Here is a 20,804-nt window from a genome sequence, read left to right as displayed (position 1 = left end):
GATAACTCGGGTAAAAGGACCAATAAACTATCTTGGTTCGATAGACTTCGAGCAATAAATGTACAAAAATATAGTCCCTACTGGCGGCCTACCCGGACCAAGAGATTCTTAGTACCTTTTGCTGTATTGCTTGTCTTCCCGCCGCCTTTGGTAGGGGCAATGCAGCTGCTGGAGACTGAAGCCCAGTAGTGTAATTGTAAAATCATTAGGAGATTTCTGGCAAGTATACGCAACCAGGGTTGCCAAATACTTGTCTGGTAAATAAATGCTGTTTGTGTCTCAGGAGCCTCACGTAGTAATGGTTGAAACTATATACAGTCGAGTCCACTTATAACAATACCAGTTTTAACAGTATATTGGATATAACAATGGACAGCCGCGGCACCGTCAGCTTTTCATTGTATTCTATGGCAAAATAAACCGCTTATAACAATGCTGTCATGATGCAATATCGGTTATAACAATTAATTGTGGGCACTGCAACCAACCCTGAACGAAACAAAAATGCAAAAACGCTGCGACAATGCCACCCCAACCCCGCCTATTACGCAAAAGGGCATGAGAGCATACGCGCGGCGGCCAGGCGATAGCGTACTTGGCCTCGCACGCGGCGAGTGCGCGCCGAAGAGGCTCGCATGCCACCGCTGCTTTCGCCTGCCGCGGCGACGCGGAGGAGGCCGAGGAGGGCTGGATGGGCGCCTCTACGGGCAGTGGGGCAGTCCATTCTGAGGGTGCGCCGCCTGTAGAAAAACCACCGGGGCGCCTAAGCCGCCGCAGCAGCAGCGCTGTGTGCACTGTGCCGACCTCCCCTATTCTTCGCTAATTTGGCCACGTCTCCAGCTCCGCCGTTTGCACGTGTTCCGAGTCTGGTGCTTACCAGCGTCGTTTTCCTTGCCTGTTGTCACTGTTCCTGTTCTGTGGTCACTGTCGCCTCGATCCTCCTGTCCACGCACGCGCGGACATCGTTGCGCGCACAACGATGGCAGACCGTCGTCAGAAAGCGACACCCCAGTGAAGAGGAAGCGAACGGCACTACCGTGGGAAGTTAAGCGTAGCGCTAAGCGTTAAGTTTTAAGGAAGTTGAGTTAAGTTAAATGCTTTTGGTTGTCACGTTTTCTTTGTTATTTTCGGCATAACCCGCTTATAACAATAATCGGTTATAACAATGATATTTTCATGGCACCTCAATATTGTTATAAGTGGACTGGACTGTAGTACAGCCTCCCATGGTTTCCGGCAATTCTTATGACCAGACCAGGCAGCATTTAAGACCAAGAAATGTAATAGAGGGCGGTTGCTGAGCATCGGTGAGCTGAGAAGTTTTGATACGCTGAATTGATGCGCGTAAGCTGTGACATCTATAAAGTACCGCTTTCTTGGGTTCAACGTAGTTCCTTAAATTTCTCATCTTTTATCCTTTTCTTTTGCCTTCGTCTTTTTCTGCTTTTTCCCCCTAACATTCCCTCACTCTCTGCACATACGTCTGAAAATGTGGATTACGTCGCTTCTGTGTGTCCTGAGGAGGACGGGCGGCGCAGATCGCCTGCGGGCGCACGGCAGCAATTGCTCACGCAACTCCGGGTAGGAGCAGCGTAGGAGCAGCACTCTTTATAATGCCCGGTAAATCGTTAGTTTATCAGGGCGCGCAAAACTGGAAATTTTTTACTTGTCATTACTCGCTCACATTGACGCCAGAACTTTGTTACAAGCCACGCTAGTATGTCACTACATAAAACGACAAGGTCATGTTTCATGCTTTGTAGTTTTTGAAGCCTGTGATAACAACCTTGGCTTCCATTTGGGAAAGTTGAAAGTAAAGACAAGTGAAAATCACTCTTTTACTTTGTTTATCCTATTACAGTTGTGGTCTCTCTACCTCACAATATGCATAACCCTAGCATTGCACAAGGCAGGCATTCACGCACACTGCGAGGAACCACCGTGGATTCGAGCTAGTTGAGCACGCTCACGATACTGAAACGCCGTCGCGCCAAATCAACACCGCCTCTGTTGGGCAGGTGGAGAACGGGGCGACAAAGGAATATGCCCAGGGAACGGAGGGAAGACGTTTATTTTACATTAACGTCCCGGTTACATAATTTACAGTAGCGGTACGCACTTCCCTTTAGGTGATAGGGGTGATGGGGCGCCACGCGCAAGTGTGCGCGCTTCGTCGGCGCAAAGCCTCTGGGCTCTTCGGTCGGGGCAAAATCCGGGGCGCGCCGCTACCATTGTGCGCGCGCGCATCGCCGTGCTGGCCAGATCGGCTCGCAGCAGCGAGGAAGACGCGGCCCATTCGCTCACAGGCGCGTACCGCACGACGTGTTCGTCGAGTGGTAGGTACGGCCTACTATATGCAAGCGTAGGGACAATAGGAGCAGCCTTAAGGTACGGGCCGGCAGCCGGACGGGCTGGTGGGCTTTCGCCCGCGCAACAGAGTTGCAGCCGGCTGGTAAAGAAAGCGTCACATACCTTCGGCCAACGCCTTAAAGGAGCCATGAAGAGAAAACAAAAGTCTGTTTTATTCGAAAGATTAGGTGTTTCATACTACCCCAAGCGCTTTCCCGGAAGCAAATGATGCTTTATTCACTGAGAAATAAGGCAATTTAAGCCAAAATTTTAAATCTCCCGCTAAAATTGCACATTCCGTGACGAGAACCATGGCGTCATCCGAGTCGGTCCATGAAACAGGTACTTAGTATGTCGACTCCATATATCACCCACACGCGGGAGTCGACCGAGACGGCGGCCATTTTAAAAATACTAGTAAAACCTAGTGCACCCGCAGCCCTAGTCATGGAATCGCCTGATCCGGAGAACAAAACTCTCGCCGAGGAGCTCGAGCTTGCATTTAACAACCTCACACCACTTGAACGCTCAATGCTTTTAAGTGCACGAGCGGGAAGAGTTGTGGGATACGCGGTGGACGGGAATGCGACCATTCCGTGATAGCCACAATAGATAAACGCCCTGCCGTCGGCACCACTGCCTCGTCAGCCCCGTCGCGACGGACGAATACAGACTGGTACGTATGTGCCGTATTTTTATTATGGTTATTAATAGTTCAATTTCAGTAGCAGTATCGCTTATGCCACTTGGCCGGTGTAGTGTATGGAAAGCCGTTCGCGCGAGCTCTCTGCTTCGAGCAGAAAGATACGAGCGTCAATGCGCGGTGTTTAAGGAATTTTTTCCCCCAAGGTCAGAGCGCTTTGACCATTTTACGAAGTCAGCGACGAGCGCCAGCATGTCCCAGGAGTGAGCTAACGTAAGGGTCCCTGCCGTAATCACTTCCTCGGAAATGAAGCGAGCACACTCGTACTTCCTTTAGCTCTCTTTCTGCTCCGTTTGCAAAGTTCACAAAACGTAGCCACTTGCTTCGCCGAGGTTCGTCGTTGGGCAGCACATGAAAGGAGATCTCCTCACCGGGGATTTCGCACTCCCTCGGTGATTTGCCCGTACTACATGGGCATTTCAAAACGTAGCAACTAAATTTCATTGTAAAGTACTCGAACAAACTGAAGTTTTCAGTGGTTGTAAACTGGAAACGAGCTCCAACAATAGCAGCAAGCCAACACCATTCCGAAACTGCGACGACTGTCACTATCTCGTCGCTGCTTGCTGTTCCTTACTCCCCTCGTTTCTATTTTTACCTTTGCTGGTTGGCGATATGACGGCCAACCTCCTGTGAAGGGATTACGATACCAAGCAAGGTCGCGGCTGTGCGTGCTGGGACGGTTCGTTGGCCCCTAAGAGCCTCGAACACGAAAATTCGTCTGCGCGACAGCGAGATGTCGAGCTCGGCCGGCGGTAGTTTCGTACTCATTGGCGCACACGCTTGCATGTTCGTTCGGAACTTCAACCGTTTACTCCACCATTCTTTGTTATAAAAAGAATGTGCAGTATGTTTCACGGGCATTTAGCTCGCTATGCAAACTGTAATCCCTGCCTAACATGCGTTTGCTTTTGCCGGCCTCCGCCAATCGCAGAGCATTCTCGAGTGACATCATAGCTTCTGTTTAGGAAAATGAGCTGGTGGGTCGCATGGTCATTTCCTTTTTTTCTAATTATTTAGCTTATTTGAGCGAAGTTTTCGTTATAAGTGGTATCGTTATGGTTCTAACGAGGCAATCTTTCGAATGAACCAAACTTGTGTTTTCTCTTCATGGCTCCTTTCAGCGTCCTGGAAGCGTCCCCCCCGAACGGACCCCAGCGCAGGGCGCGCGTTCCCGTCTCGGCGAGAGTGGGGTTCGGGAATCGTTCAAAAGGAACAATAAGGGGAGGTTAGCTCGACTACCAGGGCGGAGCGCCCGCTGCGCGACAGTGTTTTATAGCCGCAACGGTCGCTGCAGCCTTCACCTCAGGCAGGAGTGTGGGAAGACGGCTCGGCTGTGCACAGTGGCGCCGAGACGAGCCGGCATTTCGGGAAGAGAGGGGAAAAGCGCCGCGCAACGCCACAAACCCAGTGATCGCGCAATGGCTTGGGCGTCAGGATCCCCAGACAGTAAAAAAGCCAACTTTCTGCTGTGGAGACGCACGTGCTTCTTCGAACTCCGTCGGTCGCACCTCCGCTGAGCTCTGGCGCTGTTTCCTTCTACAACCGTCACTGCACCTTTCAGCAGCTATACAAGCACGGCCACCGACGCCGGAACACGCAGGGACCCTCCAGTCCAAGTTTCAACCTCCGGTGAGCCCCCGTTTTTAATGAATCTCACTCCAAACATCGACCACGCCGGCACGGCCAGCTAGGCCTAACTGGCGCTTCGGCGAACACGAGCGCCATGGCAACGGTAGAGTGCCCCTGCGTTGCTCACCCATCCCTCCCCCAAAAACACGCCATGTCCTCCGAGACCGATTCCCGCTGGCAAACCGTATACCACTCCCGCCGACGCAGCCAAGACCTCGCAACAATTGTAATCCACCCTTCGGGCATCCCACTTGCGAACATCAAACCCACTGAACTCATGCAAGCCCTTGCGGCCGGCGCCCACCTACCCCGAGCGAAATTAACGACTCAATTCTTCAGCCAAGACCACAGCAGAATTTGATCGCCGTCAAAACCTTCCGCCCATCAGCTCAACAGAACCTCCTAGCCATTCGCTCCTTTCTCCTTGCCTCAATGGAAGTCCCTGTCACAACGTACGAAGCAGCTCCCACAGATTCCTGCCGGGGTGTCATTCACGGCGTCCCAGCTGGAACCTCTCCACAAGAGCTACTATCCCATCTCATCTCCACTGGGGCTCCCATCATCAAGGCTCGCATGATGGGCAGCACGGAAACCGCCCTCATCACTTTCGGAGGATCCTTCGTCCCCCGCTACGTTCTGTACTACCAGGCCGAATACCGATGCCACCCAGAACGCCCAAAAGCTCAATTCTGCCAACGGTGCCATAAGATAGACCACCGCAAGGACGTGTGCACTTTGCCCCCTTCTACAGAGCTCTGCCAGACGTGCTCCGAAGACCTTACCAAGCTTCCGCCCGGCAAAGAGCACGACTGCTACGCCACCTGCCGCAACTGCAAAGGCTCTCATTCCAGCACCTGGGCAGAGTGCCCCGAGAAACTTAAAGCCGACGCCAAGGTCACCCAACAAGCCTACCGCCGCCGACTCGCTACCCGCAATACAGATAACCAATCATCTCCTGCTTCGCAAGCACCGGACAACCACCGTTCCAGATCCCAGTCTCGCCATCGCCATCCAAACACCACGGTCACAATCCACCATCAACGACAAAATTCGAAGCACAACGAGACCAGGCCTACCGAACGCCAAGATGCATCGCACTCACCAGCAGCACAGGCCCCGCGATATCAAACCGTGAGCCAGCCACTCTCCCCCTCCCCTCCTCCCCGAAGCCTGAAGCCTGCCTCTACACCTATCACTGCCTCAGCTTCATACCGCGATGCACTTGCCCCAACTGTAGTAACAAATGCAACTAACCAACCCCCTCTACCTATCCCCGCCACCATCCAAGATCTATTCCTCTACATAAGCGCCAAATTTGATGCTCTCGAACGGCGAGTTGGCGCCTTAGAAGAAGCACTAGGTCACTCCTTCCACAACCCTAACAAACGCGCCCGTTCGCTATCAGCTAGGCCCCGCCCTCGAAATGCAAGCTCCGTCCGTACTGCTCGCAAACCATGAACTCGCGGAATCCTTTAATAATCTGGCAATGGAACTGTCGCGGCCTCCGCAAGAAACTTAACTCCCTCAAAGCGTATATCAACGCTCACGATAACCCCCCCCCCCCCCCCAAAAAAAAAAAAATCATCCTCCTTCAGGAAGCCTGTCACGTCCCAGCTGTATCGCGTTACAACACGTATCACACAGGTGACCCTGAAGACCGCCATTCCATTAATCTTGTCACTTTAATAGCGAAACACCTCACGTACCCGGCACTTGACACCTCACATTTTAACACACCCTATTTTCACACTCATGGCATTCTTGTGAAACCGAACCTTCAATCATCTGCTACCCTCAGAATTGTCAACGTATACCACCACCCGCGGAAACCAACACCTCCTCTTAAATCACTCTTCACCCGCTCTCGCGATCCCCACCAGGACTCCCTCCTCCTTGGCGGCTTCAACTGTCATCATACCATGTGGGGCTACTCATCCATACTTCCCCAGGGTCCAAAGCTCGTAGATGCATTTCTCCAAGGCCGTTACTCTCTCCTCAACGACACTTCCTATCCCACGCGTATAGGCAACTCTGTCGAGCGAGATACGAACTCTGACCTTGCATTTTACCAGGCCACTCTCACACCCCTATGGGGGCACCTACAGGAAAACCTCGGGAGCGACCACGCAATCATTTCAATCACTCTCCCCTCTCATAAGTCACCCCCGAGGTCACAAGCCCGCACTTCAATCACTAATTGGACAAGGTTTCGCGACGACAATACTTACACTCTGGACCCCAGAAATCCTGACGCTTGGCTATCCTCCCTTCGTGAAAACTATAAAAAACACACCAAACTCATTGCCCCCACACTCGCAGCCACGTACGTAGACCCACATATGGGACGCTCGCCGATCTCTTATGCGGCGCTGGCGCAGAAATAAATCTAACCACCGTTTTCGCGCCGCATAAACCTACTCACTCAGGAGGCAGAAGAATATGCCAATCGATTGGCCAGCACGAACTGGTGGACACTCTGCGATTCACTAAACTCCCATATGAGCACAAAGCACGCTTGATCCCTCCTTAAAACTCTCATTCAGCCAACACAACGCATGGATCCGATTCTGAAGCTCTTACTTACCACACAAGAGTCCCCTACCGACCTCGCCAACTCTATCCGCAGCTTTCTGTTCCCTAATAGTGCAGACCACCCTACAAGCAAACTTCGCGAGCAGTCGTTTCCAGCGTTGCCCATGGACACCGCCTTCACTTTCCAGGAACTACAACGAGCACTGGACTCCCTACACCGCAACACCACCCCCGGCCCGGATAAAATCACGTATAAAATCCTGAGAAATCTTAGCTCAGACTCTCAACAATCTCTCCTCACTCTTTTTAACCATGTCTGGGAGACTGGAACGATACCTTCATCCTGGAAACATTCTGACATCGTTCTTATCCCCAAACCCGGAAAACCTGCATCTAAAGACAATATTCTACCCATTTCGCTTACCTCGTGCGTAGGCAAACTTCTCGAACGCATGGTGCTTACCCGCCTCGAATGGCACATGGAACACAACTGCCCCCTCCCCTACACCCAAACCGGCTTCCGTCACGACATTTCGACACAGGACACACTGCTCCGCATCTCTCAAGATCTTTACGAATTCCCAAGCTTCTCCCAACTTCGCGGCCTCCTAGCCCTCGACATTCACAAAACATTTGACACAGTTTCACACCAGGCCATCCTCGCTAACCTTGCCCGAACAAACTGCGGGAGCCGAATGTATAACTATATCAAATCCTTTCTCTCAGTCAGCACAGCCTCTTCAAGCATCCCGGGATCGTCGGCTCCATCTTTTTATTTAACCTCTGGCACCCCACAGGGATCACTCCTGTCTCCAACCCTTTTCAACCTGGCACAAGCCCAACTGCCTCCCCTCCTAGACTCTATCCCTCACCTCTCCTACTCCATCTATGCCGATTATATTACCCTCTAGTCCTTCCATGGTAGCCCAGCCGAACTCGAAGAAACCCTCCAAGAATCATGTGTCGTAATAAACAGCCATGTTCGCACCTTAGGTCTCGATCGGCCAAATCGGCTTAGGTCCAAATCGGCTCTCATGATCATTGTCATGTATCAAGGGCACCCCCTAGAGGGATGCATCAAAACCCCCCGAAAAAATAGAAGGGAAGAACAAAAGAACGAGAATTTTGAAGTGCGCGCCATGAACGCGCCAATCAGCAAGCGCCAGCGCCGACGCACCAAGGAATCCTGGGAAAAGGTGGCAGCACACTGTTCGGCCAATCAGGGGAGGCCACGCAGGGGACAAGTGGCGAGATGGCCATATAAGGACCTAGCAGAGGCGAGAAGCCAATGCGAGTGCGCCACGGGAGAGCCCGGAGGATATAAAAGCGGGGCGCACGAAGAGAGCGGGGGAGGCAAGAAACGGAAGACAACCAGGAGGCGGCCGGAGTACGTGCGCTTCAACGAACGAGCCAGGGGGACGTGGCCAGGCCATCGACCATGCCATCTGAGCCTGGGCGGGAGCGGGCCGACTGCGCATCGGCACCGTCATCCTCGGTGCACCACGAACCTGTGTCTTCGTGGCCCCAGCGGCATCGGTCGGGCACCAGCGGCCAGCGTCCACGCTCCGTCGACGTTCGTCTCGACGGCCCCGAAAGGCGACGTTCGTGCCAAGCCTACCTGAGACCTCCAGCGGCAGCGGCTACCAGGGCGTAGCCACCGAGGAAGCGCGCCGCCGAAGGGTTGACCGCGAGCGTCGAACGCCGGCATCGAGGACCTCCAGCGAGGGCGGCCACCAGGGGGTAGCCGCAGAGGAAAGAAGTCAAGACGCGCGGAGCCCACGCCGTCCAACGAGTGACCGCGCGCATCGAACGCCGGCACCGACGAAGCGAGACGACGGCTACCACCGAGCCACGGCCACGCAAGGGTGCGACACGTCAGCGCCGACGACCGGGGTAGGCCAGTCCATTAGGGACATATTCGTAGGATACAACTAGGGAGCTTTAGTGAGAAAGAGATGAAGTAGGACTTGACGTAATGAGTGAATTTGGACTAAAGGTGTAGAACTTTATTGTAGAGTCTTTTGGGGTTTGATTGGAATTGTACATTGAGCTGTTGAGTTAGGGGTTTGTATGTAAGTTGTATTTTGGGATTGTAGAGGTTTGAGTGTTTATCGGTTGTGTGTAGTTTAATTATTGAGTGCTTTGCCTGAGGTTTTTTTGTGTGTGCATTAAATGTATGTTGTTAACCAAGTCAACGGCTTCCCTGTGTCCATTGCTCCGAGCTGGTAAGACCACCCCACCATCCGTTCACGTGACAATCATAACGAACAAGAAAGGCAGAGCCCCTGATCGTGACCTCATCAACATCTCCATTGATAACACCCCAATTCCCAAAACAAACTCACTGAAAATTCTAGGTCTTACTTATCACTACTCCGGTGGTTCCTCACCGCGTCACAAATCGCCACTCTGGCTTACACGAACAACACCTCCTACGTATTATAGATGATTTTACCATGTCCCGCATTCTGCACACAGTGCCATACCTACATCCTACAGCCACCCAACTAACCAAACTAGAGGCAGCTCTCCGTAAGCTCTACTGCATAGCCCTCGGCGTGCCCCGCTACGCTCCTACTAACAATCTTATCGCGACCGGCACACATAACACTATAGAAGAACGTATTCAGATACACAAACAAGCCCAACTTCAGCGCCTTCAGACATCTCACCAGGGTCGGGCACTGTTGCAGACGATGACCTACCCTACTTCTTCGCTTCCTCCAATCACCACAACTTCCCCTCCTTGGGAAGAAGAAGAAGCTTCAAGAGAACAGGCGTGTCTCATATGAGCTCCTCGGATTTCTTCGCAAGTGGACGGAAATTCCCAGTTTTCGGCAGCGAAGACAAGAAGAAGGTTTTCGCGAAGCGGCAAGGATCACGCAGAACAAATTCTGAAGTTCGTGAGTGCATTATTTGCCGTTTAACAACGATTTAAAAATCCGAAGCGGACGCCGCCGCGCTAACCCTAGCCCCCGTGGTCGGCGCTTACCACGGGTATGGAGCGCGGAGCGGCGACGGGCGCGACAGCAGAAGCTGTTAGCTCTATCCCCGGCGAAGACAGGACCCAAGACGACGAGATGGAGACGCAAGACCGCTGCGACGGAGGAGAGAATTCCAATTACGATGAAAGGTGGGATAAGTGGATACAAGTAATGAGCAAGTCGGCGAGACGACGAAACAAGGCGAACACATCGGCTGCTGAGCAACCGCTGGACTCAATCCCAAAGAAGTCAACCTTGAAACCACGGCGGGAAGAGTCTAGACCTAAGCCGCCGCCACTGCCGGAAGAAGACTACAAGCTGGTGATGCGACCAAAGAACGGGCTCGGACTCGGCTCGGTCAGTCCGGCACTTCTGGCCGAGAGCATCCTCAACGCGGCCCGCCTGTCATGGAGGGACGCTGAAATCCGTGTCCGCATTGACGCGATGCAGAACATCCTCACCGTCAGCACGCCACACGAACAAGCAGCGAGAGCCCTCAGCCAAATTACTCAGCTTAACGTCCAAGGAAAGGTCCACCCGGTGAGTCTCTACGGACTCTCACCTTACGACTCGTGCAAAGGAGTTATTCATGGCATCCCGACGCATTACACGATGGAGCAAGTGTTGGAGGACATTTGGCTCCCAGGATATGAATTCCTAAGCTGCCGCCGCCTGGGAATGTCAGGCTCTGTTCTCGTTACGATACAAGGTCACAAGGTACCCTTCTACATTTATTATAAGGGCGTTGAGATGAAATGTTTCATCTATAAGAAGACCATCCCATACTGCACCAACTGCCACTGTACGGGACACAGGGCGGACGTCTGCATGAACGTCGGAATCCGCGCCTGTGAGAAGTGCGGCGTGAGAGACCCAGCGCCAGACCATCCATGCGATCCGAAATGCGATCTCTGCAATGGCAAGCACATCACGGCATGTAGAGAATGTCCAAAACGTTTTCGGGAACCGTACATCATCCGCCGCAAGGCTTGGGAAAAAAGTAAAGAACACTCAAGTGGCACAAGAGAACCATCCAGGGACAGATTGAACCGCTCGGCTGAACACTTGACCTCCTGGGACGACGGGTCAAGACGAAAACGATCATCTCGCTCCAATTCCTGCAGCCGCTGGCCGTCTCTACAGAGATGTACGGGGGCAGCTAAGAGGCGATCCAGGTCCCGCTCCAGATCGCGAACCGACCTGAGACCTAATGGCTCCGAATCGGAAGCCAAATGCGAAACCCGAGCTCGTTCCAGGTCCCGCTCCACACCCAGCTACCGGTCCGGTCTAGGTGCGGACGCAAGCAGCGGCGGAGGCAAAGTGAGGACCCCGTCTTCCGGGGCGCCACAGGTGAGCTGGTCTCAAGTTCTCCTTCCCACTGCTCAACCCCCTAAATCCCGATGCGAGGAATGCAACAAGCTACAATCGCAGATCGAAGACCTAAAGAAAGAAATGGCCCTCCTGAAATCTACAATCGCGCAGGTTGCCTCGCAGGCGAAGCTAAACCCTCCGCAAACGAACGGGGGAACAGAGAAACGGCGTAAAATAAACGATACAAATGAGCAGACTGACTCCCCAAGGCGTACTGAGGCCCTAGAGACGCGGACAAAGGAGGCAGAGGACAAGCTGACGGAACAGCTAAATGCAATGGCGCAAAACATGACGGCTGGCATAGCTCAACTCGAACAGTCTGTCACCCTTATGTTAGGCAGACTAGATGCACTCGAAAGCCAAAATGCGGCAGTTGGCAGAACACCACGTAGGGACAAGCCATACCTTCGGCCGTCCTCGCTAGATAACCACGACCAGGCAGACCCCACCCGAGCTAACCATGGCTAGCCGCCGGGGGAAGCAAGAGAAAAAGCTAATAGTGTGGCAATGGAACGCAAGAAGCATCAAATGGAAACTTGGGTCACTCTCACAATATATTGATTCGTGCACGGACAAACCGGATGTACTCGCGCTACAGGAGGTAAACTCCTATGCACGACTACCTGGCTACATCACACACGGTGACCCGGAATGCGGAGACACTACCACGCTCATCAGCAAGAGAGTAACAGCAGTGCAACACACGCTACAGCTACCGAGAACAGAAGGGACACTCACAGAGCTGATACCTCGGAAACCTGGGAAAGGAAAGAGCGTTTTTATCCTTAACGTGTACTGCAGGCCTAAGAGGAAGCAGTCGGAATTAAGGAGTCTGATACAGCAAGCAGTACAGGTGGCTGATGTCTGTCCCTTGCTTGTGTTGGGTGATTTCAATGCGGCCCACCCTGTATGGGGATACCACTACTCAAATAAGCGCGGAAACGAACTAATAGCCTCCTCTGAAGAGCACGAGCTCACGCTCCTCACCGACTGGACTGCACCTACCAGAATGGGAAATAGTGTTTCCAGAGACACGTGCCCGGATCTCACGTTTGGGCGAAACGTCTCTCAAGCCACGTGGGAAAACACCGGGGAATACCTAGGTAGCGACCACGCAATTATAGCTACCACTATCGTTGGGGAGGAGTACAGAGCACATAATGGCGTAGCCCGCATCGTGGACTGGGCTAAGTTCCGAGAGCAGCGAGAGATCCAATCCGCCTCAGAAATCAACGACATTAGTGACTGGGCTTCTACGATACTAACAGACATTAAGTCGGCAACACAAGAAGTCAAGACCACTGTTCAGACTCCAAGTGTCGATCCCAAGCTGTTACACCTGTGGGAGGCTCGCCGCAGCCTCGTCAGGAGGTGGAAGCGTCAGCGCCACAACAGAAAACTCAAGAAGAGAATAGCCAAACTCTCTGAGCAGGCCGCAAAATACGCAGCGGAGCTATGTAGTTAGAACTGGCTGCAGCTCTGCGACGGGCTCCGCGGTACCCTCAGCGCATCGAAAACATGGAAACTGCTCAGATACCTCATTGATCCGACAAATTACAAAAGCGCAGCCTGCAAGAAAATTAACACCATTATTCACAAGTTTGAGGGATCCTAAGAGGATCTGCTCAAAAAACTGCAGCAGAAATACCTGCCCATACACCCACCTTATGCGGCCCCTGACTACAAGGGAGATCCAAACCCGCAATTGGATGCACCCATTACCACGGCTGAGGTGAAAGCTGCGCTTCAGAAGATCCGCCGAAATACCGCGCCAGGTCAGGACCAAATCACAAACAAAGCATTGGCCAACCTCGACGAACCCTCTATAGCATCCCTCACAGCCTACTACAACCAGTGCTGGGAGAGAGGAGCCATCCCACTTGAATGGAAATCTGCTGAGGTGCGCCTAATACCTAAACCAAACAAACATCTCGGCATCGAAAACCTACGGCCAATATCCCTCACGTCGTGTATCGGGAAGCTGCTCGAACACGTCGTGCACAACCGCCTGCAGAACTTCCTCGAAGACACAAAACAGTTCCCACCGACCATGTACGGGTTCCGACAGCACCTGTCGACGCAAGATGTGTTGCTGCAACTGAAGGAGGACATCATAGAACGGGCCAACACCCACACACCTAAGGCCATCCTGGCTCTAGACTTAAAAGGAGCCTTTGACAACGTCAGCCATGAAGCCATACTCACTAATCTGAACGAGCTCGGGTGTGGTAGTCGCACATACACCTACGTCAGAGACTTTCTCTCCGGGCGCCAAGCTACCCTCAAGATTGGAGACATTCAGACACAACCGACTCGCACGGGCGGACGCGGCACGCCCCAAGGAGCGGTCCTGTCCCCCCTCCTATTCAACATTGCCCTCATCGGCCTGCCTAAACAACTGGCGTCGATTCCGGGCTTACACCACGGTCTTTACGCCGATGCTATCACGGTGTGGACCGGTATGGGCTCGGTCGGGGAGATGCAGGACTGTCTCCAAATGGCGGCTGATACCGTGAATGAGTATGCTAAGAACTGTGGACCCTCGTGCGCCCCAGAAAAATCTGAGCTGCTTCTAGTGCGCAGAAAGGGCGGTAGGCAAACAGATGTCCCTTCGATGGAGATCACGCTGGATGGTGCTACCATCACCCCGTCCCCGCAAGTGAAGATTCTAGGTATGGTAATTCAAGCTGATTGCGCAAACACCAGGATGATAAGGAAATTGGAACACACGACTTGTCAGATTGCCCACATGCTCCGTCGGATCACGACCAAGGGAAGAGGCATGAAGGAGACGGATACGCTTCGCCTCGTTCAGGCGTTCGTCGTATCGAGAATCTGCTATGTGACGCCCTATGCACTACTAAACAAGGCAGAGAAGAACAAGTTAGATACGCTCTTGCGAAAGGCGTATAAACAAGACCTGGGTCTGCCCCCCTACACCTCCACGGATCGTCTCCTCAAGCTTGGGGTGCACAACACTGTGGACGAGCTGATTGAGGGCCACCTGCTCAGTCAACGTTAGCGGCTAGCAGGGACGGATGCAGGCAGGGCCCTTCTGCTAAGACTGGGCGTAAGCATCCCTGATCGCCCTCTTGAAACCACAGTAGACATCCCTCGCGAACTACGCCAAAACATCAGAGTGGCCCCGCTGCCCAGAAACATGCACCCGCAGTTCCACGGGGGTCGGGGAGAGGCGCGAGTTAGAGCCCTGGAGAAAAACTACGGCTCAAACGATATGGTTTATTATACGGACGCCGCCGATTATGCCAGACGAGGAGCCATGGTAGCGACTGTGACGAAGAAAGATAGCCACGCCTCGAGCCTCACTCTCAACAACGTCTCGACGCTACAGGCCGAAGAGGTAGCTATTGCGCTGGCAATAACGCAGACCCCAGCGGAAGTGATAATCACAGATTCACAGTCAGCGTGTAGGAGCTACCTCCAAGGCCGCATCTCGTGCATCGCGATGAAGATCCTCGGCCAGAACCCTCCGAGGAAAAGGGTGTCGATTGTCTGGACACCAGCTCACGCTTCCCTCTGCGGTAATGTCTTTGCTCATGAGACTGCTCGAGGTCTGACCAACCGAGCGCCGCGAGAAAGTTGGCTTGAGACAGCGATCCCTGTAACGTCATACCAGGAGGTGACCCAATTCTACAGGCTCACCAGGCTTATGCTACCCGCTGGCCACCCCTCCCTCAGCAAGGCAGAGGAGCGCTCCTGGCGTCTCCTCCAAACCAACACGTTCCCCCACCCGACCAAACTCCACTTATTCTGGCCAACAATATACTACTCACAGTGCCAATTCTGCAACGCGCCCTGCCCCTTGTATCACATGGTGTGGGAGTGCCAGCTTAACCCCTCACTTTCCCCGATATCTAATCCCTCGATTGAGCAGTGGGAGGAAGTGCTGGCCAGCTCTAGCCTCGAAGAGCAGCTTCGGCTGATCCACCGAGCTGAGGCGGCTGGACGCTCCAACGGGGTCCTGAACTGAGGAAACCGCCCGCTTGACTCCTCTCATTAAATAAAGTTTATTCTCTCTCTCTCTCTCCCCTCATTGGGCCACATTCCCTCGTATCCGCATAGAACCCCTGCCTAAGAATATGAACCCCTCAAGGCATGCCACCCGCCGCTTTCTACGCTGTAAAGCCCTCACCAAACGTGTCTCCTTTCTAGAAAAGCAAGGATCAGCGGTATATTTTACAGACGCCAGTCATTTTCCCTCTACGCAAATAGGAAGCGCAGCCTTTTTACTCCACTCGTCATTGGTTTCCGCCCAAACGCCTTTTTTCTGCCCGCCAGATGCCACCTCCCTAGAAGAGCACTCCATCGCTCTTGCCATAGAGCAAGCTGCTCTCACAACCTCCACCGAACACCCCACTTATATCTTCACAGATTCGCAATCCGCCATCCGAAATTATTTACGCTATACCGTCAACCCCTCTTCTTCTAACTTAGTGACTGACACTCTCAACAGATATCCTTCTCACCTCTTTGTCCTGGTATGGGTAACTGGCCACGCTAACATGGACGGCAACGCAAGAGTAAACGCGCTTTCCCGAGATCTATCCCCGGGACCGTCTATGCTCTGGCCGACCTCATACCATCCTCCTTCCACACGTCTTCATGATCGCGAGACCGGTAAATTCACTTTACTTTCCTGTCGCCTCGCCCGTCAAGTCTACCCTTCTCCAGACCCGTGCCTCACTCGCGCCCAAACCGTTCTTCTCCGCCAGGCTCATACCCGCTCCCTCCCATCTCACCACATTCTACATCGCATTCGCAAGTGCTCCGGTCCCCCAACCTGCCCTTCTTGCAGCGCATACGCCTCTATTCCCCACTCCTACTGGGACTGCTACCCCCAGAAGCTCCCCCCTCCCTCTCCCGCCTCACCTCTTGGGACACTTGGCTGGCTCCCCAGCCCAGAACAGACGTTCGGGCCGCCCAGGAGGCTCTCTGCCTTCATATCCAGAAGATCTCCAAGGACATTCTGAACTACTATGAAGACAGTGACGCCTCAGGATCCGTCGTTTAGCTGACCTGGACTTAGGTCGGTGACTGGGCAATACATGTTTTCTCTCTCTCTCTCTGCTGTGGAAGGCCTTCTTGAAATTGAAATATTTTTCTACAGCGCCAAATTTTGCACTAGTATTAAGAAATCATGACCAATGCTTCAAAAAGAGAACTCCGTAGCTTGTTTAGATGCAAAAAAACAGAACCTGACACGCCGGCAGTTCTTGAAAATGTGTCTTATTCCAATTTTTATTCCGGTTATTTTGTTCTGAAAGCAAAATCAAATGCGTTATTTCGTTTAAAAGTGCCCAAAGTCTTGTCGGAAAAAAGAATCTGCGACAACTGCTGCAATGTCTTTTTATTAACAGAGATAAAAGTATATTTTCGCCGAATGGGCAAACTCGTGTCTCTGACCCCAGCCAGCTTTAAGATTTTTTCATAAAAGGAAACTTTTTTTTTACAAAACAACTTCACATATTTCTCTGCCTGTGCACGTGAAACGACACACACATATTCGACAAAACTAAAGATATCGACCAGACACAGCTGTACTATTTCTAGTGAGAGCACACCGAACTAATACTTTGGACGACATAAGGACTGGGTGAGAAACTGACTTGGGCTATACACTACTTCGTCTCTTTTCCCTAATACGTGATCAAAATATTTAAAGGTTTTTTTTTTGAAGTTACACCGCTATTATTGGTAGAAAGTTGTATTTCGAACTTTGTTTCTCTCTTGTGTGCACACTCTCCTAAATCTCCAACACCACCTATTAGTTAGCTGATAACTCAACTTATCGAACCGGGTCGCAAGCTGGTTAGCGAGCCGATTTGCTACCTGATTTATTCATAACGGTACTGAACCTAAATGAAATGAATTAAAACCAAACAAACAAGAAGCGTACAGTCGGATACACGACAATAGCACTCACAGAAAAGTTTTACTGATGTAGCGCCAAAGGAGATTGCCTTTGGCAGTGCACAGTTACATAGCAATAATAGTAATACTAAGTAACTGTACTCTGATCTTCAACGGCCATGAATTCAGGTCTGTTTTCCGGAAGGGGTCTCAACTTTAGGCTGTATTCACGCTCTTAACAGGGGAATGTAAAATACAGCGTATAATAAACCGTTGTACATGACAGTTACAATTTGTAAAAAAAGTATTTCCCTCCGTGCCCACTTCAGAAGTAATTTTCCGTCATGTGATCACGGAGTCGACAGGCCGTACATTGAACTCTTCAACGATATATACGACGCATGCGGGTCAACTATACGGTTGTTTGAAAGAACTCGAAACTTTCCTAAACCAAAGGCTGCACGGCAAGGTAGCAACATATCTCCGTAATTATTTACAGCCAGTCTGAGGTAGAAATCTGAAGTGGGAAAAAAAACAGAGGTGCGAATAAGTGGGGAATACTTGAGCCACCTAAGGTTTCAGACGACATTGCATTGTTCAGGAAAACCAGTTCGATAAAGACGAGCATGCGTCGCCGATTATGCTCGGAAAGTGTGGTTGAAGGATTAGAAATAAACAGAAAAAGTCATATGTGACGTTCGATAAGCATGGCAAGGAACATTACTTCAAGTTAGCAAACGAAATATTTGGAAACAGTAAGCAAATACGTCGCTCTTGCGCAAGTCATCAGTACCTATAGCAATAATGAGACGTAAATTGCGCGCAGAAGAAGGTTAGAGTCGCTAGGTGTTAGGAATTCTGGTATCCTGATTCGTATCCTTTCGGTGTTACGCACCAAGCTGGGGTATAACCAACGCGTTTGCAGTAATAAAAATAAACAGAAAACATCCAATGTGACGTTAAATAAGCATTGCAACGAACGTTACTTCATGGTAGCAAAGAAAATATTTGGAAACAGCAAGCGATTATGTCTCTATTGGGTAAGTCATCGGCTCCGATACCAATAATGAGAAGGAAGTTACGCGCAGAATAAGATTGGGGCGACCAGCTTTTGTTAGGAATTCTAATATCCTGATTAGTAAGCTTCGTCTGTTACTCAGCAAGCTGGGGTATATCCAATGCGTTCTTCCAGTAATGACTTATGTCGCAGTTACATGGGGTCTCTCTAAGCGACTTTAAAGTAAACTTTGTTAGGGGTCACGCTTTGGGAGTAGAAAACAGTTCGGTGGATTTGGCAACGGACTGGTCTGCAATACATCATAGCTCAAATTAGGCGAAGAAAATGGGCATGGGCGGGTCCCATCATACGCACGAGGAAAGACGAGTCGACCATAAGGGTAGTGAAATGGCTGCAGTGGTTTTCTAAATAAGGGTCGGCCAAGTTATCTATGGAAGAATCATCTGCGAAAATTGAGAAGGGACAGGAAGGACTCAGTTAGCGCTCAGCTAGCCCTCTATAGACGTGGCTAAGAATCTTTAAGAGGGGCATTTCGTCGTGGAGTGCACACTGGCAGGCTGGCGATGCTAATGATGATGATTACAAATATGATGAAACGTATATTGTACGAAAAGTATATTGTAAATGTAAATGAATGCACGTGCTTGGTCGTGTGGGTTTTCGTCCCCACCTGAGTAGGTGACTGCGGGGGATCCAAGATATATTCAGAGCCCATCGGGTTCCAAACACTTGAAGATATTTTATTATGCAGTTTTTACACACTTTAGAACTTCTTTACCTGAGATTTCTATAGACGGCGATATTTACGAAAAAGAAAAAATCTTTGCATATAAATATCCACAGCCGCATTTGGCTTATCTTTTGCTGTTTCTGCCGTACTGGTTGATGGAGAAAAAAAATGAAGTCGAATATCCCTGCGTAATGCCTATGAATCCAAATTTATTGAACCATTCTCTCATTCTGCTACCCAGTGCGACTGTCAACGAAAGGGCTGACCTTTAAGGGATTCGTCGTAAAGGCCGTGGACCAACATGGTAAAGAGACGGGCCACTTCTTGCCTGGTGATCTCTACCAGCCGCTGAAAATGTGCACGGCCGCCACCCATGTAGACCGCCAGGAGAAGACGTTTGTGACGATGCGGTGGCAGGCACCGTCCGACACGTCTGGCGAAGTGCACTTTCTCTGAGCACTCATGATTATTTGTGCTAGGCTCACTGGGAGGTGTTTTGGTGTATGACCCAGTCTTCAAGGAAAAAGAAGTGAGAACAATGCATGATATGCAGGCGAGGGCAGCGTCCGCTCTGCAGAGAAATGTAGCTACACTTCGGCTAATATTGGGCCAGGTGGTTTCCGTACGATCTCGCTCATTATAAGCAGCGTATAGAGCACCACACGCTTTGCCAATAAACAGATTTGGACAGTCTTCTTGCGATGCACTGGATCCATTGTAAATGTGTTTCTGCGATTCACATAGCCACGGTACTTTTTAAATCAGAAGATAAGGAGCCAGATAATTTTGGGTGGCGTTTTTTTCGTGGCAACGGGAGAATTTTTAACCTTGTAAGTGAGGGAAGCAGAGTTTTGCTGGAATATCTAATGGATTTGACGTATGTTCACAGGGGTTGGCAAAAATAGTGGCTCATGTATATATTTTTTCGATCTTATAAATAAGTTCGAGTTGCGTTGCGTCGGCGCGTTAAACACTGCAAACAATCAAATAGGCTTGAGTGGTTATCTGTCCTTCACGTGTCCGTAAGCTCAACGTTTTTATCTTTGTCCCTTTAAGTGGAAAGCGCTCTCCTCTCAAAAATATAGCTAGTCAGTCCTCGTTCTCTCAAAACCAATAAAAAGTCTTCAGGACAAGCATCAGCTACAGTTAATGCAAATATTGCAGTTGCTGTGCTAAAACGTATTGGTAATAGTATAAAAAATGAATGTTATGAATTCCAACAGAACCCCATTCGTTTCTTCCTGCCGCGCAGGGGTGACCGAGAATGTAGTAAGAGAATGTGCATACGAGCAGTTTTCTTCTACACGAAAAACTAGAACAAGAAAGTCCACCATTGGAAGTCCACTGCTCCAAACACGTGCTTTCGATAAAAAAACATGTTTGAGCCACTGGGAATTTATACTTTTGGAATATGACCTTCTTTCGCACCAACCAAACAGTCAGCTTACTAGGCCCTTTTTGCTGCTGTAAAATGACCCGACAGTTATGCCACCATCAAGGTTTTAATATTTTTTAACTAGTACAGCATATCTCATCAATACCCCTCTAACTTCTTTGATTTCGGCATTTATTGCAGCGAAACTCTGCACTTCTTGATTGCGTTTCTGCTGCAGG

At 51.0% G+C, this 20,804-nt stretch overlaps 1 protein-coding gene across 1 annotated transcript in view; it reads left to right on the top strand.

Annotated features, from left to right (window-relative positions):
* Positions 1–19,646, top strand: part of LOC144180022 (uncharacterized) — a 32,824-nt gene extending 13,178 nt beyond the window's left edge. The window contains exon 2 of the mRNA XM_077708429.1: positions 19,432–19,646. Coding sequence (XP_077564555.1) covers positions 19,432–19,646 — 215 coding nt within the window. The remainder of the gene's footprint in view (positions 1–19,431) is intronic.
* Positions 19,647–20,804: the final 1,158 nt, after the last annotated feature.

Source organism: Haemaphysalis longicornis, unplaced genomic scaffold (assembly GCF_048455015.1).
Source record: "Haemaphysalis longicornis isolate Haplotype H1 unplaced genomic scaffold, Haemaphysalis longicornis Haplotype H1 scaffold_4, whole genome shotgun sequence".
NCBI classification, from domain to species: Eukaryota; Metazoa; Arthropoda; class Arachnida; order Ixodida; family Ixodidae; genus Haemaphysalis; species Haemaphysalis longicornis.
The sequence above is the reverse complement of the archived record's forward strand: the minus strand, read 5'-3'. Positions and strand labels throughout refer to the sequence as shown.